General features: G+C 36.8%; 1 protein-coding gene across 1 annotated transcript in view; it reads left to right on the top strand.

The window, feature by feature from the left end:
* The window catches only part of LOC119039362 (suppression of tumorigenicity 18 protein), a 127,435-nt gene extending 103,596 nt beyond the window's left edge, over nt 1-23,839 (top strand). The window contains exons 15-22 of the mRNA XM_037132081.2: nt 801-869; nt 4,616-4,678; nt 4,782-4,862; nt 5,817-6,038; nt 10,995-11,083; nt 19,088-19,191; nt 21,030-21,173; nt 23,489-23,839. Coding sequence (XP_036987976.2) covers nt 801-869; nt 4,616-4,678; nt 4,782-4,862; nt 5,817-6,038; nt 10,995-11,083; nt 19,088-19,191; nt 21,030-21,173; nt 23,489-23,629 — 913 coding nt within the window. The 3' untranslated portion in view covers nt 23,630-23,839. The remainder of the gene's footprint in view (nt 1-800; nt 870-4,615; nt 4,679-4,781; nt 4,863-5,816; nt 6,039-10,994; nt 11,084-19,087; nt 19,192-21,029; nt 21,174-23,488) is intronic.
* The last annotated feature ends 339 nt before the right edge of the window (nt 23,840-24,178 follow it).

Below are 24,178 nucleotides of genomic sequence, written 5' to 3'. Positions count from 1 at the left end.
GTACCTAGTAACCTGGGGTGCAGTCGGGGTTTCGTCTTGTTCTAATTTAAACACTTATTCTTGCCCATTCTGAAAGCTATCTGGATCAGGATTTGGCGATTTAGTTAGTTGGGTTTGGGGTTTCTTTTGTTTTTCAGAAATACAGCTAAGTTAAAATGTTAGTCTTTTCTTTTATGTAGTACAGAAATGATTATTTTGGTCTACAATGGTTTCTGGTCTTGTAGCCCAGATTACAAAGTCGGAGTTTTGTCAGGCTTTTGGTTGGGTCTAGCTTTAGGACTCAAATGAAACTAAGATAAGACAACAGAGTGACTGGAGTTGGCCATTCACCCTGTGGATGTGGCATCCTCAGCCCTGGGCATGTAACAAAGTCAAGGTGTTAGAAAGGTTAAACAGTCACAGAGGCTATGTTTAACCTTTCCACTTACCTTCCTCACTGATGTGATTTGTTTTCCCTTTGGGTGCTGATTTAAACCTTTAAGCCACTATCCTTCGGTGATGCAATGGAAATGGGCTACTAGTCAGTAATGATTCTATCACTGAATTCTGGAATTAGGGAGTCTCAGTGGGTTAAAGCCCTTCATTTGGTAAACAGCAAACCTGAGTCTACCATAAATAATTGAGGGGCTCATTAGACTTGCTAGAGTAACAAAGCCAGATTCAGACTTAGTTATTTTTCTCCCAATCCCCAGTCACCAGTAAATTTAACATATGTTCACAGACTCAGGATGCTATTTAAGTCATATTTTTATTTTTCAGTGTTGTATGTATTGTTTTTTATTTTTCTTATCCTTTTTCAGTGTTTCTGGATGCCCTTTAGCAGATAAGACTCTTAAATCCCTCATGGCTGCTAACTCTCAGGAGCTTAAGTAAGTGTGGGAAGCCTGACCCCGTGCCCTTGGTTCACTGGGTGGGGGCTCTCCTCACTCAGAACCAGAGTGATCGGCGACAAGTAGTAAACTGTCTCATTATAAGCAACACACTCTGTCACCAATGTTCAAATGACTAAAACCAAATCAGTGTAAGTTAATTAATTTGCTTGCTTTGGAGGTTTGTTTTTTATAATAATTTTAAAGCAATGATATAATCTTTAAAAATACATTTTTCTGTTAATTACATAATTTATAATAATAAATTAGACCTATAAAGGTATGGCAAACCATTTTTATCATCTAATTTTAAGAAAACTACATAATATTTTCCTTTATGAGCATTTTAAATAATATGATGGCCTTTCACTTTTGGGTGCTAGACACTTTAGGTTCATTTTTACCTAGTCTACAGAATCTCAAAGTCACGTGTATGTTAACTTGTACTTATTGATTTTACTTTTCCCACTTGTATCCCTTTTTACTCAAAATTCTCACTTGTTTATTTTCATATATTGTTATATTACATGTAGAATAATTAAAAATTATAATCTACCTTGTACCCTTTACAAATAGAGTATAAATTTTAAAATGATAAATAAAATAATATTAAACAAAATTAATGAATTTTATTTGAAAATAATAATATTTTAGGAAAAATAAATGTTACTAGGTCTAGTGATAAAACACTGGACTTAGTAAAACAATATTTCTGTAACTAGTAGAATCAACATGTGGTATCTAAGTCACAGATAAAATTTCAGATATTACTTTTTTAATTGTTAGTATTTCCATTTTCTAACTTGTTTAAAAATTTTATCTAAAAATTTCAGAAAATAAGTTTGTGAAAGAACATGGAATATTAAAGAGATATAAAAATTCAGAATTTTAGTACCATGAATAGTAAAGGGAACTATGAAATATGCAAGTCTTCCCACTTTCAAAGTGTAAAGTTCATTGATTGTATCAGTGTGTGATGTGGACTCCAGCCAGCAGTGTCCACAGCGTTGTGAATGCAGCAAACAAAATCACATGGACTGCAGAAGTCCTGTGGAGAAAAGGGACAGCATGGCCACTCCCTGAGTGAGAGAGAGCCCGACCCTTGTCTGAACAGGCTTTTACTGCTTTCTGACAGCATTACCTCAAGGAACGTCCTCATTCATCATTGTCAGGCAGTAATGATCAAACAATAGATAACATTCAGAGAACTAGGAGGCTTATTCTGAGTCAGGGTCTGTTAGTTAAAGGGCCATAAAACTTTGGGAAACAAACTTACTTTATGCTTGGACCCTTATCAGAAAGTTCAGGACATTTTTAGCAATGCAAGTTTCACAGGATTTTATACATTCTTTCTTAAACCTGATTGCCCCAGGGAACTGCCTGTTCCTGCCCAGGGCTGTACCGGCCGCCCTCCAGCATTATTTCAGGTTTAAGTGAGGTGGGGAAAGTCAGGCAGCCAAGAGATTAGGAGACTTCTTGGAGACAGAAGGAGGACTCCAGCTGTGTCAAAGTGGAGGGGTAAGGGTCCCCCAAGTCCTTCCCTGAGGGTCCCTGCATGACTGTGCTATCTTAGGTTATCCCTCCCTTGAGGAATCTTACCCATCATTTGCTAACCAGTCATCCACCCAGGGCCAAGCAGAGTAAAGTTAAAGGGAGTAGAGGCAGCGCCCCTGCCAGGAAGATAAGTTTGTCTCCTTAGTGGCTTATGATCCCAAGGTCTCTTTACTCAGCCTTAACCATGGGGGGTTATAGCTCCTGAAATCAGGCAGGACAGTTCCCAACAAGTGTAGACTTTGGAAATTGTTTTATTGACTGCTACTTTTCCAAACTGAAATATCAGAATGCTAAGTAAAGATTAATAATTAACAGATTGAAAAAAGAGAAGAGCTATGCATGTTTACTCATTTTTACTTAATCTTACTCAGTAGTTACTCAATTAATCTTAAAGAATTGCCTAAACTTCTACATTGCCATGCCTTCATAATAATTATCAGTTTGCTTTAGTATATTCTCTAAATATTCTTTCTAGGAGAAAAATGTTGACAGTAAATGTAAAACATGTAGGTTGATAGGTCCTATAACAATGTCTAGTGCTTATGTTTTATGCAGTCATCTAATAAGTCGCAGCTTTGATTCTTTTCCATTCATAGAAGATAAAGAGCCCTTTCATTGACCTCTTCCTTAGAGCCTCAATGAGAATTCCAAAACAAGGTTCCTCAACACAGATTTTTCCATAATTGCAATATACTAGTAAGCCACTATTTTATAAAATATTAATAGAACAAGAATAGCATTCAAGCCTTCTCTACAATATAGAAAACATATCATATCTGAAAATGGTTGATTAAAGACTCAATGCATAAACCTGATTTCAGTCATGTGTAGGATATAAAACTGAAAACAACAAATGAACAAATAAGACAAACAAAAACTTGTAGACACTGACAACAGTGTGGTGGCTACCAGAGGGAGAGGGGGATGGGAAAGGGAGAGGGCATCAAATATATGGACAGGAAGGATATTCAACTTTAGGTGGTAAACACACAACACAATATACAGATGATGTATTATAGAATTATACATTGAAACCTATATAATTTTATTAACCAAGGTCACCCCAATAAATTTAATTTAAAACATTAAAAAATAAAAATAAAAGACTCAATCCTAGCTTAAAGAGATGTTTGCTGATTTTATATCTCATTAGAAAAAAGGATTTACTCCTATTTTTGCCTAAGAATTAAATATAAAAGCATTAGCATGAAAGTTCAGTGGGTTAGAGTTTAAGAAAAGTGAAAGTATTCACATTTTTATTTAGGTTGTTATTTTTCTCAAACTCTTATTTGAGAAAAAACAAGAGAAATCTGAACCTAGATGAGTATACAACTAAATAAAAACATAGTTAATTTTTACAAGAGCATTAGAAAAGCAAGCATTTTATGGTTCTCTCTCTCTCTCTCTCTCTCTCTCTCTCTCTATATATATATATATATATATATATATTAATTAGTATTTAGGATTTTTAAAAAACAGCAAAAGGAAGAAAAGCTGTATAAATTGTTGTATTTTGAAATCCACCTCTAATTAGCATTCCAAGCAAAATTGGATTTTTTCTCCTCTTTCACCTTTCTTATTCCAAATTTAATGATTGTCAGTAATAGCTGTTGGTAGATTTTCCAAAAGGCCACTTAGGTTGGGCCATTTGGTAGAACAGACCAGGTGCAAATGATGGAGGTTCTTGGGCAACCATCCTGATGTGCCAAGTTTCTAGAATTCACATACACCACTGTTGCTCATCTGAATTTAATGGGTTATTATGGGGGCAGGTCAAAGAAAATAAATTATGCTCAACCACAATTTGGAACACTTTTTTTTCTTCCGTGAAAAATAAAATTTTGCATGATGTAGACAGAAGCCCAGCAGTTGTAGGTCAAACTTCCAACCTAGAAATTTGGAAATAAGATTTCCAATCTTATTTTGGACATCTTATCTTTCCAAAATACGATTTTGAAAAAGAAGGAAAAAAGAATGTAGGATAACCTACACATTGTCTATCAAGCTTTACACAGGAGTTACATATCTTACCAATATTTTTTTAATGAAGTCATAGCCAAAAACTAACTATATTTAAGTAAAACATGTCCTACTGAAAGCAACTGATTCTGTTTCGTCTTATTTAAATGTGTTGTGACCCCCCTTCCTCCACTACAACCATGTGGCCTGTCTTCTGTCCCTGTGTTTTCCAGGTGTCCAACCCCAGGCTGTGATGGTTCAGGGCATGTGACTGGAAACTACGCTTCCCACAGAAGGTAGGATCCATACTATTTCTGTGAAATGAAATCAGAGTGTCAGCAGCAGTGGCCATGGAGATCACATGGTTTGGTTTTATTCTTTGTTGGGTGCATATTTTAGTTTGTCCGGCTGCCCTCGTGCCAGGAAAGGTGGTGTCAAAATGACTGCTGCGAAGGAAGAAAAAGAAGACCCTGAGCTCAAGTAAGTGTGACAGTTGAGGCAGCAGCATGAGAGCCGGAAGTAGAATGTTGGTCAAGTGGGTGGGACCTTGGTTGGGGTGCAACTGAGCATTGATTGCATTTCAGGGAAGGTGACCCTATGAAACACAAGGACCTTGATGCTGCAGTCAGTGTTTGGATATCTGAGAAAACTTTTCCATTCCTAGCTGTGTTTTCACAGTTTTTTTTAGATAATGTAAAATTGAAAGGGGTGAGATCATACTTTTTCCAATTGTTTTAAAGAAAAGTAGCAGTGTAAGAGTGCTACAGAAAAACATATTGACAGGATTTCCCCCTGAAACTTTTAATTTTGTTTAAGGTGAAATTTTATATAAATGAAATTCCCTCCTCTGAGACACATGCTTCCTAGACTAGGATGATATATGCAGACAGATGTAGAAATTTAAATTGTTTGCTCGACAGCATTTCTAAGTACAATAGTTAAACATTTGGGAACCAGTATCCCAGTTCTGTGAGCAATGTGCTATGTAAGAGTGTAGGGCAAGGTAGTTGACAGTTTACACACACGGTCTTTGCAGGCAGAAAAACAGGGCTTTCTGGCTGGGTAGAGCTAAAAGTGTGGGCATGAACTTGACTCCACTTTTTGTAAAATGGATGGCAAGTTACCTAAGCTTTATAAGCCTCATTTTCCCCACCTGTGAGGTGGGATAATAACACTCTCTGCCCAATAGATTTTCAGTGAAGATTAGAGGGAATAATGCATGAAGATGGTTTAGCCCAGAGCCTGCGGACCAGTATTACTGCCAGTACAACACTCTTAGGCTAGTGGCAGTGCTTCTTGTAAAACTCTGTCATTTCACCATTTGCCTTTGGGTAATATGGAGCAACCAGGGCCTTCTTATTCATTCAGTTACTGCATGTCATGTGAGTTATTTAGTCTTCCAGCTGGTCGTATGTCTCTGTTCTATCTCTTTAGATGTCCTGTGATAGGGTGTGACGGCCAAGGTCACATATCAGGTAAATACACATCCCATCGTACAGCTTCTGGCTGTCCCCTGGCTGCCAAGAGACAGAAGGAAAATCCTCTCAATGGGGCCCCCCTCTCCTGGAAACTGAACAAACAAGAACTGCCACACTGTCCTTTGCCAGGCTGCAATGGGCTGGGCCATGTAAATAATGTTTTTGTCACGCACCGAAGGTAACATTTATTCTCTTTTTCTTGTGTTGTTTTTGTGATTATTTGTCACCTGGGTTGCTTTGTGGGTGGATAGGGCCCTCCTTGAGGTCACAAGTTATAGCTTCTCAGATTTGATAGCAATGAGTATTGCCAGTTACATAGTTAACTAGTTTCAAGAAAAAAAATTCTCTATTTCTGAAAATTCACTATACAATCATCAAGTGTTCTAAAAACTGTGTATTTGTTTCTTATATTCTAAAATATTGCTTACCCTGCTGTTTTTTAATGGTTTGGTCTTTTAATGGTTCAGTTCAGTTCCAAGTGGTGATATCTACTCTGTTATGTTGTGTCGTATGTAAGTCATGTTACATATCCATGCCATTCCCTTCCTCTCATGAACTGGCTCAATTTCAGGCCAAATTGTAGTTATTTTTGCTGCTGGGAAGATGTGGCTCATCCCCAGCAGCCACAAAGAAAATAACACCGTGTCTACAAAGTGTATGATAGGATGAGATTCAGAAAACCCTTTATAGTTTAACAATGACTTAGTTCCTTTATCACTGCGTGTCCCTTATTTCAAGAGTCCTTTGTGGTACAGTGATCTTAGCCAGCTTTTTGGTTCACATTCTACCCAAAGGAAGGAGCCAGAAGATTCACGGCACACACTTCTTCAGTCGGTAAAGCGCTTCCAGTCTTGTGGCCACTACACAGGATTTAATATCAAACGAAGCTTTAGTGAGCCCTGCTGCTTTGCTTATGAGCAGAATGCAAATTGAGCAAAGCTGGGGTGTTTTGATATTTTGTTCCATTTCAAAGATACTTATCAATGGTATCAGAAAAATGAAACCTGACAGGAACTGCTGATTTAAGTGGACTTACAGCAACACCTGCTTATGGAGAAAACTTTTAAGAGTTTATCTGTTTATAGTCATTAAATGCATGATCACCCCCACCATGGAACAAATTGTTTTATTCTGAGTTTTAATCTTCATTCCATATTTAGAAACAACAGTCACAAATCAAGTGTGCCTAGTGTCGCATGTACTGCACAGTAGCTTCACCTTCTTATCACGGCCTCAGCAATATCCATGTTAACACTGATAATGAAATGTTACTGCTGTACTGTGGTGAGCACATTCCTCAGTTAGCAACAAGTTATCTCTAAAAATCATGAAGAAACTTTTAAATGATGACACCCAGGTGAGGTGAGGAGCCACAGAGATTCTCATAAACTGCAGGTGGACTAGTAGTGGATAAAGCCACTTTAGGAAGCAAGTTGCCTTTTAGGAGTCAAGTTGAAAAAGAGCAGATGAACATGCCTGCTGCCCGGCCACAGAGGTGGTACGCTTATGCCCCAGAAAATCCTCCGCCACAATGGGGCTCAGAGACACGTCTGAGAAAGTCTGCGGTAGCATTGCTCTACTACCTCCAAGTTGGAAAGGATCTACCTGCCCCCTGGCAGTCAAGGGCATAAATAAACAGTTCTGTGTACAGGGGCTGCTGCACAGTAGTGAAAATGAAGGCACAGCGTGGCTGGATTTTAGAACACATGCTGAGTGAAAAATAATTGCCGAAGAATATATGCAGTATGATTCTGTTTACGAAGAGTTTAAAACATGTAATGAAATTACATTTCAAAAAGCTAGGTAATTGATACTTAAAATTCAAGTTAATGGTTTTCCCTGGGGGACAAGAGACAGCAATTGATGAGGGGCTCAAGGAGCTTCATATATACTAATAAGGCATGCTCTGCATGTGAAGGGAAATGTTTTCATTTCAAGAATATTCTTTAAACTGCAAATCTATATTATTTGTGTCTGTGTACATATTATGTATCTCATCATATGAAAAACAAAATGATGAGTTCAAAATATACAGGCTGCAAGATTAATAACAAGATAGCATCTTCTAGGAAAAGGAAAGCAATTAAGAATTTAGACAAATGAATAACTCAGATTTCACTGTTTCCACTGGGGATTCCTCTTGCTGCTTATAAGATTTAAGAGACTGAATTTAATTTGTGGGATTCTCTTTAACATGGAATGCTTCCCTTACTATCCATGTATAACTTCATGAAATAATAGGGCAAAAATCCCTGGCTTCTTCTGGGCACATCACAGGTGTTCCATGCAGGCCAGTCTCTTTCTCTTTCATAAAAACATATTAATGCGTGTATTGTACCATAATTTGTTAAAGTAAGAAGACATACTGGAATAGCACACTCTAACCTACCACAGACTTCTACGTACTATATATTTTGAACATAAAATCACTGAGATTGTTCAGGATTCTTAATCACCAACAATAGCTAACACCTACTCAGGGCTCTGCTCTATGTAACTTTCATGGTTTGCTCCCTGAAACGTTGACAAAGCCCTGCAAGCTACAGAGGTATTATAATGACCTTCCATGGACGTACACACAGTGATGTTCAGGGACTGCCCCTGCAGGCAGCCCTGGGACACCAGGTCCCTTCCGTGAGTGCTGTATCCTCTGCATCACCGTGTTTAACGAGCCCTTCCATGTGCCAGGCACACGCACATTCAGTTTCCTCAGCCATTGTCTAAAGATAAGTTTTCTACTTCTTCCCATTTTAAGATTCAACAAAATGGGACTAATTACAAAACTTACCTTATATGATGGTTAAGAAATATTCAACTCATGAGTTGCACCAGCATTATATTTACATCCCAGTTGCTTTAAAACCTGGCTTTAAATCTTTACATTACAAACTTCCACTTACTAAAATAGCAATATGAAGATAAATATTTTAGTATTAAAATACCCAGATACACTACACATACATCATTGTAGATGTTTATAGCTTTAAAAGCAGAATTTTTGTGACTAATGGAACTTAGTGCTGTGCCATAACTTTGTAACTTTCTGAGGTTTATTACTATATTGTAAACAGTGATGTCCACCATGTAAGTTGCCATTTTACTTTAGCGAAGTAGATGAAGATATAGTTTCAAACTGTCCTGATGAGCCTTAATAGACTTGCAAATTTGGTCAAAACCATACAAGGCGCATTTTTCTGGCCACAACGTTCTCCTTTCTCAACCAGCAAGATGGAGTCTCATGGAGGACATCCTCAAAAGGAAAAAGAATTTTGAAGTGTTTTTCCACCTACTTTTTTTAAAATTTAGGATTTGTGTTATATTCCGGAAGATACAGCTACATTCAAAGATACGAAATATCAAGCAGCATTTTTGAAACCAAAGTCTCCCTTTCATATCTTAACTATACCCTTTGGTTCTAAGTTACATAGTTGTGGATCAGTTCCCATACCAGTGTGTTACAACTGGATATTCACTGCTGGGTTGTCTGAACAAAGTAGATCTGTTAGGAGACACAGTCCTCGTGAGCTATACATTTCCATTATTTTACAAACAGACTTACGGTAGTTCACTTTTAAAACTGAATTTACTGCCCTGGCTGGTGTGGCTCAGTGGATTAAACGCCAGACTGAGAACCAAAAGGTCGCTGGTTCGATTCCCAGCCAGGGCACATGCCTGGGTCAGGTCCCCAGTAAGGGGTATTTGAGAGGCAACCACACATTGATGCTTCTCTCCCTCTCTTTCTTCCTCCCTTCCCCTCTCTAAAAATAAATAAACAAAATCTTCAAAAAAAACTTAAAAATAAAACTGAACTTACCAACAATAATTAATCCTGTTCATGACCATTTTCTGAGAACACAATATGTGACATAAAATGAGACAGAATTCTGTAAACATTCCAGGAAGAAAAAATGAAGCCTAAATAGTTCACACTTTACAATGAGAAGCTTCTAAAATGGAAAAATCAGGTTCAAGTTCAGTTTGTGCTTTTTCATTATTTTCTTTTCCTGTGTAAAATGTTACATAATTCATCAAATCTTGGTAAATTACATAACTTTTTAATGTATGATATTACATACTAATATTTTATATTTTATGTAATCTTTACATATAGTAATTCTTTAAAGCAATGCATTCATTCAGCAAACATTTACTTTACTTCAGAAATATTTTCTATTGGCCGAGTGTCCTAAACTATGGATAGAAAATGATTGTTTTATACATGGATTATAATCAAATTTCTGTATAAAAATATTATAAATGACTGGTGGTGATAATTTTTGTTTTGTTTAAAAATTATATCTCCAAAAACAAAAGAATACAACAAAATACAAAATAGTTAATAATTGATTAAAATAACAAAATCATCTGATTATGCACTCTGGAAAACAGGTTTGTTCAATGTTATTATTATATTGGTGAAGTTTCCATAAAACTGATACATGTAAAAAAAGAAGCATTGAGAAAGAATGAAATTTAGGAACAGAGTATAAAACCAGCGCAGGATGATACAGCTTCTGTAGTGATTGTGTCTGAATATACTTACAGTGGTTCCTTTTATTTTTGTTTTTAACACAGAATTTTTTAATGAAAAATAATGTTTTAAAAGTTAAAAATAGAAACTTTTTCATATCCAAACTGCATGGGAAAGGAAGTTTTTTATTTTGGGTTTGTAATAATTTGAGTTATTCAGTATAGATGAGATTGCACCATGTATAAAGACAGAAAGAACTAGATTTTGCTTTATTATTCATGGAATTTTGATGAATTTGGAACAATTCTTATTCATAATATAAGTAAAATTTCATTTTTATAGAAAATAAAGTAACCAGAACTAAAGAAAGGCACTTATATGAATGCAGAATAGAAATATTTTAACAAAATGCATGAAATGATAATATCAGCGGTAGTTATTTGTATTTTGATTTAGGAAAAAACAACACAAAACATTTTACATTATTTCAGGGTCCTTTGCTTTTGCTTTAATGGGTATTTACTTGTTACTTCCTACAAAGGAACTGCATTTATAACATAATTAGTAATCAGGGAAACACATAAGTAGTAAGTAGTAAATAAATTTAATTTTTATCAGAGATAATATATGTTTCACACATAAGTATAATTTCTATTTTCACAGCCTATCTGGATGTCCTCTAAATGCACAAGCTATCAAAAAGGGCAAAGTCTCAGAAGAACTAATGACCATCAAGCTCAAAGCCACTGGAGGTGAGAGCTCATGGCCAGGGGTCACCATCCCTCCTGAGGTCCAGACTGCGGCTCCTCACGGGGCTGTGCTCACCGCTTTACACTCTATGAACTGGAGTTTTAATATACAATAAGGAAGCTTTTCTCACATTTGAACTAAAACTATAACTTTATCTCAAAACAGTAGCTTGGTTTTTCCCTTGCTTTTTAGTAAGGATCTCCAGCAGGGAGAATCAAGTGGAACTTTTGCCCCTCAGTCCTCAGACAGTGTGCATGAGCACGTGTGTGTGCGTGCAGACATGGGAGTGTCTTTCCCATGTAAGCCCTCTATTACAGGGCAGGAAACACAGTTTCTGGCATCTGTATTTGAATCCTTCGATTCTGTTCTATATTCAAAATGGTAGTTCAATGGTGAATATAGATGATTTAAATTTAGCATCTATCTGTATTTCCCTACATGATTTCCTACTATCAATCTCTGATCAATATTAATACACAGTTAATATATAGCACATAATATAATATAACATAATATAATATAATGAATATATAATAATTATATTATATTCTGCGCTCTGTATTTGGATCCTCCAATTTCCTTCTGATTCTCCAGTGCATTTCTTAAGATTTTCTCATCAGCATGCGTTGTTTTCCATCAATGGCCCTTTTACAACATCTGAAAAACAATGGCAATGTAATTATTTTACTTTGGCGTATTTATTGATAATATCTTTTGCACATGACTAGAATTGAGCCAGAGATTTTTAACTATTATGATTTTAGTTCTCTGAAAATATTCTTCAATCTTTTTTAAAAAAGACATGGAGTATCCCAGGGAGGAAAGCACTCTTGGGCTTCCTACTGGTTTGTTTACCTTGGAGGCTTCATCTGCTTCAGACACGTTATTTGAAGTGCTCTCCCTGTATGGGCCTTGTGGAGGAGGGTCAAAGCCCTGGTGTTAGGGACGGGTCTGCCTCTACATTCTCTCCAAAATTCAGATGCTCAGTCAAAATGCTTTCTCCAGATGCTTTGATCATTCCTTTAAAATACTCCCCATGCCTCAAATGCATCTTTGCACATTTTTAGTGAAATTAGCACAATTAATATTAATTTGTACAACACCTTATTTTAAAAAGATTTAAACAGTGGGATGTACAAAACATTTAGAAAATGTTTAGAAAAAACATTTAGAAAAAAGAAAGCTACTTAAAATTAATTAAAAAATGAGACCAAAAATATCAAAGAAAGCATGATGGGACAAGCCTGAGGAAAATACGCTGAATATGTGAACCAAGCCATTTCACAGTAAGTCAAAAAGGATCTCAAATTGAACTTTCAGCTTTAGAGAAGCCAAGGCAAAAAGGAGAATATAATTATTACAGAAATGGCACTGTCAGTAAGTAAACTTAGAGCAAAACTCTTTCTGGAAATGAGTGCATGAAGAAATACTTCCTTTTTATTTAAGTATTTTTTATTGATGATACTGTTGCAGTTTCTCCAATTTCCCCCCCTTTATCCCCTCTCTACTCTGCCCCCCATCCCTCCAGCATTCCTTTCCGCTTAGTTCATGCCCATGGGTTGTACATGTAAGTTCTTTGAGTCTTCTGTTTCCTACACCATTTTATCTTTCCCCATCAATTTTATGCCTATTAATTATGCTTCCTCTTCCCTGTACCTTCTCCTCCCTTCCTCCTCCCCACTGACCTCCCTCTGTGTGATGTATATTTATGATTCTGTTCCTATTCTCATTGTTTGCTTAGTTTTTGTTTTGTTGTTTTTCTTTTCTTTTAGGTTCATTTGTTGATAGTTACGAGTTTATTGTCATTTTACTGTTCATATTTTTTATCTTCATTTTCTTAGATAAGTCCCTTTAACATTTTATATAATAAGGGCTTGTTGATGATGAACTCCTTTAACTTGACCTTATCTGGGAAGCACTTTATCTGCCCTTTCATTCTTTTTTTTTCTTTTGTACATGGAAATTAATTTTTTAAAAGATTTTATTTATTTATCTTCAGAGGCGAAGGGAAGGAGAGAGGGAGAGAAATATCAATGTATGGTTGCCTCTCATACGTCCCCTGTTGGGAACTGGCCTGCAACCCAGGCCTGTGCCCTTACTGGGAATCGAACCATGGTAGTTTGGTTTTCAGGCCCACACTCAATCCACTGAGCTACACCAGCCAGGGCAGTGCCCTTCCATTCTAAAGGAAAGCTTTGCTGCATAGAGTAATCTTGGATGTAGGTCCTTGCCTTTCATGACTTCAAATACTTTTTTCCAGCCCCTTCAGCCTATAAGGTTTCTTTTGAGAAAACAGCTGGTAGTCTTATGGGTGCCCCTTTGTAGGTAACTGTCTCCGTTTCTCTTGCAGCTTTTGGGATTCTCTTTACATTTAATTTTGGGTAACTTAATGATGATGTGACTTGGTGTGTTCCTCTTTGGGTTCAACTTCTTTGGGACTCTCTGAGCTTCCTGGACTTCCTAGAAGTCTATTTCCTTTGCCAGATTGGGGAAGTTTTCCTTTATTATTTGTTCAAATAAGTTTTCAATTTCTTGCTCTTGTTCTTCTCCTTCTGGCACCCCTATAATTTGAATATTGGAACATTTCAGGTTGTCCCAGAAAATCCATAGCCTCTCTTCATTTATTCGGATTCTTATTTCTTTCTTCTGATCTAGTTGGATGTTTATTTCTTCCTTTTGTTCTGAAGTGTTGTTTTGAATCATAATTTCCTTCTTGTCACTATTGGTTCCCTCAATACTTTGCTTTATTTCATTTTGGGTATCTTTTATTTGTTATTTCATGTTTCAACCAAACTCAATCAGTTCTGTGATTTTGATTACCGGATAATCAAAAATGCTCACAAAAATACTTCTTATGAGTCTTCATTATGTGAACCAACAACACCCTATAGTAAATGCAGTCTAAATTGCAGCCTGTTTCCTAAAAAGATAGTAACAAAACAGTAAGCCAGTGACTTTACAGCATATTGCAATGAAGTTTTTATCAGGCCTGGTCCATGGCTCTGCTGGTCTGTCTGAACCTTCCGGTGGAAGGTCACAGAAACCTGAGAGCAGCCAGACTGAGCACACATCCTTTATAAATCCATCATCTTCAGCTGAGCTTTCAAAGGATGTGGAGCAGCAGTGAGATGGGTGGAACACACTAACAAGTGTCTGCAGTGCAGTTATCCTAGGTGGGTCAGGAAGCCACAAAGTGACACATTTTTATGATCTAAGGAACTAGGGGCTGATACTCACATGAAGCTCGAAAAGCTCTGATGACTTTTGCATAAAGAAAAATCCACCTGAGTTAAAGGTTGGTGTCAGTTGAGGGTCAAAGAAGAACAAAAGTGATTCAAAGTCTCCTCTAACACTGGTCCACCACCACAGCCCCCTCCCTTCAAACTTGGCAACAATAACTATTCTCTGCATGATTTATAAAGCAGGTGTGGCCCAACACTTCCTCAATCATTAAAAAATGCAAATTGCAGTAAAATATATAGTGTTTACCAGTTTAAACGTCTTAGTGTACTGTCTTAAGTTAAACTAGGAGCAGATCATCCATGCAGTTGGTTGAATTAGATAACATGTTGGGCGATTACCTACAAACAAGTTAAAACATGGATGTCTATACAAAACAAATTACATTAATTTTAGAAGAATTGATCTTCTAATCTCTATCCTTACCATAATTAACTTGTCATACATATTTATTTTTAAAGACCATTACTAGTCCTTGATAACAAAATTAGATCATTTGTGCGTGAATGAATGGCTGCCTTTCTAGTCTTTGTGGGGACCAGTAAAAGTTAGGATGGTTGACTCACATATGCTCCTGTATTCAGCATCATTTATTTCTGTATTAAATCTCTACACCCTTTTAGCAACAAAAATAGTCAAATTTACATTAATTCATTTTCCCCTAAATAAAATCAGCAGTAAATTTTTTGTCTGTATGCCAAATATAAAAATAAAGTTTCACCCCCAAAATATAAGATAATTTTTAATAGAATAGTATTGTTTTATTTGTATAAGATAAAAAATAACTACTTAAAGCCCCTTGCAAGTTGAGTATACCCCCTCAGTACAGATGTATACATCACATATATTTATATGGAATATAAAGAAAATATTATAAATTATATAATCCCTTATTATGTAAATTAAATTAATATCAAGTAAAAATTAGAATCATTGAATTAAAAGGAAGTATATTCTCCCACTTTTACAAAGGTATACTATATAAATAAATAGAGCCATTGAATAGCTCACTAAAATATTTAGTGCAAAATTTATGTCATTTCCTTGATCTGCAATACCTAGCTAGTCTAACATTCTATTGTAAGTATATTGTAAAGGAACATCAGTGCACACATTCTATTGATACTTTCAAAATATTAGTTATCTGTGAATAAAGGTAGCAATATAATGGATAAAGAGAACATATTCCAGAACCAGAAATCTTGTATTTTGAATCTGAATTCTATGAGCTCACTAATTAACCTCTTTGTGCCTTGGTTTTACCATTTATAAAATGAGCAAATAAGTGTATTTACCTCATGGGATCCTTAAGAGGATCAAATGAGTTAATATAACACTTATAAGTATAATGTGAAATCCAAGATTAGTATCATCCTCTCAACTTCATTCAACTATGAAGGCTTTTAAAGAGTATATGGATGGAGAGGAGTATCTCAAGGGAAATAGATAAGGTAATGTACTCATGGAAAAAAATTATAAAAACATTGGCTGTCTCCTATAACTAAAATATTTCCCCAAATCCCAGAAACAATAACAACATAGTTTACTCATTTGTTAATTTCATGAGAATTTAAGGAGTGTCTATTATGTATAGGATTCCATCATTGTGTTCCTTTTATGAGGTCCTTCCCCATAGGGAGATGTTTTTTATTCTTGTATTATTATTTATTTTTTCACATTTTTATTGTTCAAGTACGGTTGTCTCCACTTTCTCCCCACCACTCCCCTCCAATTCAGCCATTCCCACTTCCCACCCTTGATCCTACCCCCCTCTGGTTTTGTCCAGAGCATTATGCTAAGTGAAATAAACCAGGAGGTGAAAGACAAATACCATATGATCTCACTTATAAGTGGAACCTAATGAACAAAACAAACAAGCAAGCAAAATAGAACAAGAGACGTTGAAATCAAGAACAAACTGACAGTAACCTATAGGAAGATTATTAAACATCTTCCAAATTCCTGCATTTGATTAAGAGACTTGAATGTCTTAAGTAACATTGAACATAAGGGGAACATAATCCCAACTAGAACTCAATACCAAGAATCCAGATTCTCACCTAAAAGTCCTCTCGCAAGCACCCATACTTAGCAAAAATTGAACCCTTCACTTTCCTGCGGTGAGTTGCTGCTCCTGGAGTATACCTCGTCATCGAAACATCACTAGCTCCCCAACAGAAACAGGTACTCATCCTTGATTCTTCCATTCTCTCATTTCCTTCCTTGAACACATCATGAGTGTTACTAATTCTACCTACAAGTTTTATCTTGAGTCCACTTCTGTTACTCCTCCTTCCACTGCCATGGGGCAAGGAGGTCATTAGATCCAGCCAGGACCCCAGCAATAATCTCCTAAGCAGTCTTCTGGCTTCTACTCTGTATCCCCTTCAATCCACCCTCCGCTCAAAAATCTGAGCTATGCTTTCAAAAAGTCAGCCAGCTCACATCACTCCTTCCTTAAAATTCTTCACAGGCTCTTATAGCACTTAAAATAATCCCAAGCTCCTTGGGCGGTCCTCTTACTGTACCTTCACTCCTGAGGGCCTTCTTACAAAAGTCCCAGGAATATCTCCCTCCCACTGCAGACCTTGGTACTTTCTGCTTCTTCCACCTGGAATGTCCATCTCACCTACTAGCTTTTCATATGCCTGCATCTTTCAAATCAGTTAAGGCTCAGATTAAATGATGCTTCTCCAGTGAGGCTCTTCATAAACAGGGAGTAATGTGACCTGTTTGTTTCCTTTAGAGCTCCTTATATTTTATGCATCTCCTTGCTTATTGTCTGCCTCACCACATATTATGTATGAAAATGACTTTTCTTGAAAAGGAAGCTGACTCCAAAGAAGCATAAAGGAGGAAAAAAAACAGTAATGTCAGAAATAAATATAGCAATAGAAGCTTTCCTTTACTCAAATCAGAAAAATATTAAGTGCTAATAGCACTCAAAATACTTGCTTAATTGAAAAATCTATGCTACCTGAAGTTGTTGAAAACAAATGTCTTAATCCCTGGTGTCTAGAAAAAGATTTCTCTATCAGCAGCATATCAGCCAATAAAATGTGGTGTTGAGAATTCAGTGCAGTTGTCCAAACACCACAGGTCAGTGCAGAAAAATCCCCATGTCCCAGGGAGTGCCATTATTAAGGTCATGGGTAACTTTTTAATCTTTTCCCCATAACTGTGTCATACTGTTGACTCATACACAAGTTGATCTAGGTACTAAAATTCCTAGGTTTTTGTTGTGAGTTTGCTTTTTTCTTTATTGATTTTCAGAGCCTAGTATTAGAAATCTCTTCATTGGTTCATACATGGCCCAATTTTATTTAGGTAGTTAGTTTTAGTTATTTATAATAAAGAAGTAAGTACCTAACAAAACAGCCACCTGTTTTATCATGCCATATGTGAGTTTTCAAGGCTTACTTTTTTTCTCTTGACACCTTATTAAGAAGAGTTATCCTAATAACCCTTGTTTTTAGGAGGCTTGCTTTCAGGTTTTACTTTTGTGAACAGTATGCAATGTATATTTTGTTCATGCCTCCTATTGTACATTTGCAACTGTTTGTCTCCAGTATGTACCTACAACTGAAATTGCCGGGTCACAAAGTATGTGAAGTTCACCTGCATAGATAACAAACTGTTCCCAAGCAGTGACCTCAGGAAAGTATTAGAGCCTAGATCTCTTTCAAATAAATGTCAAGTCTCCCTAATCTCCTCGTGACATCAATCTTATTAAATCTAAAGTGAAACTTTATATTTATCCCTCGTAATTATTGTATGTTGGGTTTAGATTAATCACTATGGACTGTTGAGATTACCTTAAATAATTCTTCTGGCATCCTTAATATCAACTGACTTTCCCACCTTTTAAAAAAAAACTTTAAAAATATACTCATATTCCTTCTATAAAATAGTGATGGAAAAGTAACTCTTGATCTTTGAGAGCTTATTCTGTATTCAGAACTCTATATTTTATTGCATTAATTCCCACAACATAGATTGTGTGTACAGACAAGGAAATGGAAGCACAAAGTTTCCCAAGTTCAAAAACAAGAGTCAAGGCCAGCATTAAAACTCCAAAGCTCATGTTCCTTCTAGATTACACTTGTTCCTCTTTATCCAAGTCCTTGTAGAGAATTTAAATTGTATGTCCCTGGACTCTAGCCCAACTACCAGCAGACAACTTTACCTTTACAATGGTTTATAAAGTCCCACTCATTAAGTCCCACTTAATTATACATTAAGAAGTGTATAATTAACCAGCATAACTTATATCTTAACAGTGTTTGCAGCATTGCATATGAGAGAATGCATGCATTTTGAAATTCAGTCCCAGCTCTGCCTCTTATTTGGACCTGAGCAGGTTATATGACCTCTATCCAAGATTAGCATGACCCCATTAGGCCTAAGTCTCAGTGTCTTCACATGTGGAAAAGGTACAGTGGAACATGACTCTAGGGTGCAGTAAAGTTTAAATGAGAAAACGTTTACAAATACAAACATGTCCAGCAACACACCCGGAACATAATGGAGGAATACTAAATGGTGGTACTTTTTATACTCCCTTTTTTCTTACAAGGGATTTAAATCCTGCAACTCCTTTTACCTACCTTTTTAGACTCTTGAACATGGATTTGGATAAAAATTCAACATTTCAAACTAAAGTCTAATTTCTACTCCACAAACCGTAAACGCAATATAAAAAGTGATTGAGATTTGTCACAGTCTTATATTTTCGGTTTGAACTAAGATAGTCTGATTCTTTGTAGGTATAGAGAGTGATGAAGAAATCAGGCATTTGGATGAAGAAATAAAGGAATTGAATGAATCCAACCTTAAAATTGAAGCAGATATGATGAAACTTCAGACACAGGTAAAAAAAAGACAAATAAAAAAGGTAACTTCATGGTAGTTATAATCTTTAATGGAGGCAAAACATTAAACTGTTAAACCTTGTGATAAAATACACTGATATCTTGTCATAAGTATACTAAGCATGTCTGGATTACACAATTATTGTAATACATGTATAGGTGGGTCACATGGACCATCCATAAAGTCAAAGGTTCTCATGTTTCTGCTCTGGGTGCATCAAAGCCTTTATCAGGAAATATAACAGGTCATCCTGTAACTGGAGTCCTGCAGAGCACGTAGCGCTTTAGAAAAACTGTTGTGAGAAGACATGATTACTTCATTTCATTTAAAATTCAAGTAAAACAGAGCAACATTTTACATTCAGATTTTCTACAACACTTTTGACTGTATCAGTTTTTGTTAGAAGCAGATCTTTCTGGAGATTATCATGAACAGCTTTTTTTACCAAAAATGCAAGCAATTTCTTAACTCAGTATTCTCCTTTGTAATGTCTGCACCATCTCTGACTAAATTTATCCAAGTGGAAATTAAAAGTTTAGTCCAGGACTTTTTCTGTACACTAATAATGACTCTATTGCAACAAGTGCAGTATCTTTTTCCCTTCTCTCCTCTCCTGAAATGTAGGATGTTTAGAGCAAAGGGATTACCAACTCTCAGAAGCCATTCACAGCAATTTAAGACAGTAGGTTTTAGTTAATCTGAAACCCACCTCTGGTCTCCTTACCCAGCGTTACCAAGGTCATGATCTCCCATTAACAATGATTGGAGTCTACAAAAGGAGCTCAGGTTACACACCATGCAAACTCCTCTGAAGAACCATAGCAAAGACAGCAAAGGCCTCTGCCCTCATGGAGCTTAAAGCCTAGAAGGGAGAAGCAGACAATGTCAAAAAAGTCATAAATGATAAATTGCATAAGAGAAAAGGGTGGAGAGAGGCAACCAGATTTTAATATAAAACAAACTAGGCCTCAGAAAGAAGGAAACATTTTGGCGAAGACTTCAGGAATTGAGAGTGTTTGCCAAACAAGTATGGAGGAAGAGTGTTTCAAAGAGTAAAAAACAGCAAATCCAAGAATCCTACATCTTGAGAAAGCCCAGAGTTTTGAGAACTAGCAGAATGAGTGTGGCTGCGGGTGAGTGATCTGGGGAATCAAAGGAGATGAGTCCCAGGGGTATCACATGAGTGTCCTTGGCCATTTTAAGGTCCTTGGTTTTTATTCTGAATAAGCTCAGAACGTTTTGGGGATTTGAGCCAAAGATTAACATGATTATATTTGACCTACATCTCACCTGCATTTTAAGAGACTTGCATAAGTAGCTGTGTTAAAGATGGACCAAAAGAATAGATTGCTGGGGGCAAAGCTACACTCACTGCCCCCATGAGAAGGCAGTCACTCTGGTGGCTAGGCCATGGGGACAGCAGTGCAGGTGGGGACAGTCACCCATTGTGAAAATTTTGAAAGACGATCCCAGTGGATTTGAATTATGGGAGAAAGAGAGGAATAGGAATACCTTGAAGGCCTGAGAGACATTCTAGTTGCTGCCAGCTGGGAAAGAGGGGACTGTATATGGAGCACGTTTGGGAAACACTGAGCTTGAGATATCCATTGTATAACCATGTGGAGAGGTGGTGGAATCTGCAATTTGCAGAAGTCTGGGCTAAAGATAAAAATTTGGGAATGTGAGTCCCAACATTAGAGCTGCTGTTTGTGAAGAGAAGTTGCCAGATGCACATTCCTTGGCATTTAGGTTCAGCTGATGCCTTTCCTCCAGAGAGAAATCTTTGTACTCCTTCCAAACTCTACTTCTTATATTCTCAATGTATTTCCTTTTCAGATCACATCTATGGAGAGCAATTTAAAGACAATAGAGGCGGAGAACAAACTTATAGAACAGAATAATGAAAGTCTGCTAAAGGAGCTGGCAGGTCTAAGCCAAGCTCTAATTTCAAGCCTTGCTGACATCCAGCTCCCACAGATGGTAAGTCCAAGGCCAGGAAGGAACCGCTCCACGCTGTGCTTGCAGTGCTAATGTGCAGGCACCAGCAGGGCTGTGAGACAGAAGTGCCGAGCTCTGAGGGGACCTGTCAGCAGTCACCAAGGTATCATGCTTCATCATGCATGGCCTGCAATAACCTCCTTCATGCAGTAACCATAACCTTGTTTAGTAGGAACATTATAGATACATACATTTAAATTACATGAAGGCCCAGGATTTTTGATACTATAGAAGTCATTTAAAGATGAAGGTTTATTTGAAAATTGTTTTTTAATGTAATTAAAGTTGGAGGCCAAAACCCCTGGCTAAAGTTGTTTTCCCAAATAGAAAGTTTACATGGCTTACAAAATCTGAAACCCAGCCATTTGCATCATCCACCCCATTTAAGAACCAAAGAAAAAATTTACCTCAGTGTTTTCTTTATACTAAGTGTGAAGAACATACTGAAGTCCATTTCATGTAAAATGAAAAGCACAAAAGTGAGTAAGGCATTCTTCTTTCTAAAATGCAAACACACATTTGAAGTATGGCAACTATTTAAAATTTCTAGAAAATTCATTTCCTTTCCATGTTCATAAATATAATAAACACTCAAAAGAGGGGCTGCATTGTTGAATGCTTTTAATTTCCTCACTGTGTACATTTTTAGGACAAGTTTTCTAATGCTGCAAATTCTATAAAGTGAATTCTATAAAATGAATGTTTTATAGAATTTATAGAATGTTTTAAGGAAGCAGCAATTTAATGAAGATATAGGATTAGTTTCCTGAAAACAGCAAGTTTCTTGATTTACCCAGATTCCCAGCATGGAGCCCTTGTCTTAACCAATTCCAAATGTATCTCTTGGCAATAAAAAATCAATAATGTAATAATATAAAACACAACAGAAAATAAATGGTTATCTTGTGGCCAGTATTGAGGTAATTACTGAACATTATTATAATATTATTTATTAAGGTTTGTCTAACTCATACTTCAAATTTATATTTGTTAATATATTTTTCTTTACCAATGCCACTAAAATAATCATTGCCATACAAGATAACTTGTACTTTGTGTAATTACCATATAAGGTACTCTAGTGCTGATGGCACTGATGGCTTTTAGGGCTGATGACACTAAAGTTTCACAAAAACACCAAAGACATTTTTACTCCAAGGTTGAAGAGATAAAGGCTCAGAGAATCTACATAATTTGATGAAGGTTCCAAAGTAGCCTGAGTCAGGTGGGCCGGAGTTACAGTGTGGCCTTTGTTCACTCTGCCACCTGGGTCCTAGTCCTGATATGTGACTCCAAGAAACATCTGACACCACTAAGGCAGAAAAAGGAACAGAAATCCGCAGTTAGACAACACTAGTAATTTAGATCAGTACTTTGCTGAGTACAACAAAATAATCTTCAAATTTAGAAAGCTTATCTTCTAAATAGCAACAACAATAATAATATCCTTTATATCTAAAGTGTTTCAACCTTTTAAAAGTCCTTTCTTCTAATCATCTTGTGAAGTAAGTAAGGCACACGTCATATGTTTTTAAATATGGGGAAATGGGGGCACCAAGGAATGGTTGGGTTGCAATGCTTCATGTCATTTCTTTCCTTTCATACAGCATGCAATTTGTACATAGCAAGTGTCTGCTCTTTCTGAAGCACCACATTAGGCAGAGGAGATTCCAAAATATACACACATGAAATAAGGGATGAGCAGACCCTGACTTTGTGGACCTCACATACTACCTGGAAAGACAGGTGGAGAAGTAAAGTATATTACAGTGGTGCCTCAAGGAGAAAGTGCACAGTGAAGTGGCTGAGAATAAAAGGGGAACATTTTCCACCAGACAATTGGGCGGTGAGCAGCTTGCTCAAATCTCAGATTCCGTAATCTAACCCAGTGCTGTCAAAACAAGCATCTGGTACAAAAAAGCCTCCTCCACCCCCCAGACTCACTGACTTAACAAACCGGAGGTCTGTTTTATGCTGAGCACATGCAATTGAAACGGAAAAGTAGGGCAGCTTTGAAGGGTCCTACTCAGCTGCCAGACAGCTACCTCCTGTGCTACAAACTGACCGCAGAACACTGGACATTGACATTGATCCCATCAGCTGAGTAAAGAATAAGCAGATGAATCTCTTAACACACACTTGGTCTCTGTTCATCTCCCCAAACTCCAGCAGCCACATGCATCCTTACCTTCCTTCCCAGACTCTGGTGTCACTGGCATGCTTTCATGTGGTTTGGTCCTCCTTTTGCCTCAGCCTGAATCCCTGTGATTGGTTCAATGTGTTTTGTCTTCATTTAGGGGCCTATCAGTGAGCAGAATTTTGAAGCATATGTAAATACACTCACAGACATGTACAGCAATCTGGAACAGGACTATTCCCCGGAATGCAAAGCTCTGCTAGAAAGTATCAAACAGGCAGTGAAGGGCATCCACGTGTAGGACCACAGCACCGCCGGGCAACAGAAATCGCCAACAGCAGTTTTAAGACCGGTGAATCTGCTAGGGGCTCCTGGGCTGCTAAGGCATGCAGGTTGCCATACTGCATTTACAATTGCAACATTGCACTAATTTTCCCCCCAGCTGTCATAAAAAGGAAAGAAAAACTATGATAGACACTTTGAATTAAAAGCAATGCTGTCAAATATTATATTTTATTTATTTTCATGTTTTTCTTTTTTCTTCATTGCACTCTTTTGAATTTTTATTTGTAAATTATATGTAAATTAATGTGACATTTTATATTTTATTTATTTCTAATCAAAGAGTTTTTTATCTTTTAACTGCATTTTGAAGTCTGCCATATTTTTACAAGTGTTTGTTAATTTTCCAATAGAATTTAAATAGAAATCTATTCTCAAATCACATATCTTGCTGGGTTTAAATGAGAAAAATAGTATGAAGGAAATCCTTGTCTAAGGACTGGACTATGCTCCAGTTTGATTTTTATTGCACAGTCCCCCTCCCCCATCCTCCACCCCTTTCACTGGC

The sequence above is a fragment of the Artibeus jamaicensis genome, unplaced genomic scaffold (genome assembly GCF_021234435.1).
Source record: "Artibeus jamaicensis isolate MK-2021 breed Jamaican fruit bat unplaced genomic scaffold, CSHL_Jam_final scaffold_916, whole genome shotgun sequence".
Lineage (NCBI taxonomy): Eukaryota > Metazoa > Chordata > Mammalia > Chiroptera > Phyllostomidae > Artibeus > Artibeus jamaicensis.
This window is presented reverse-complemented; position numbering and strand designations above follow the sequence as displayed.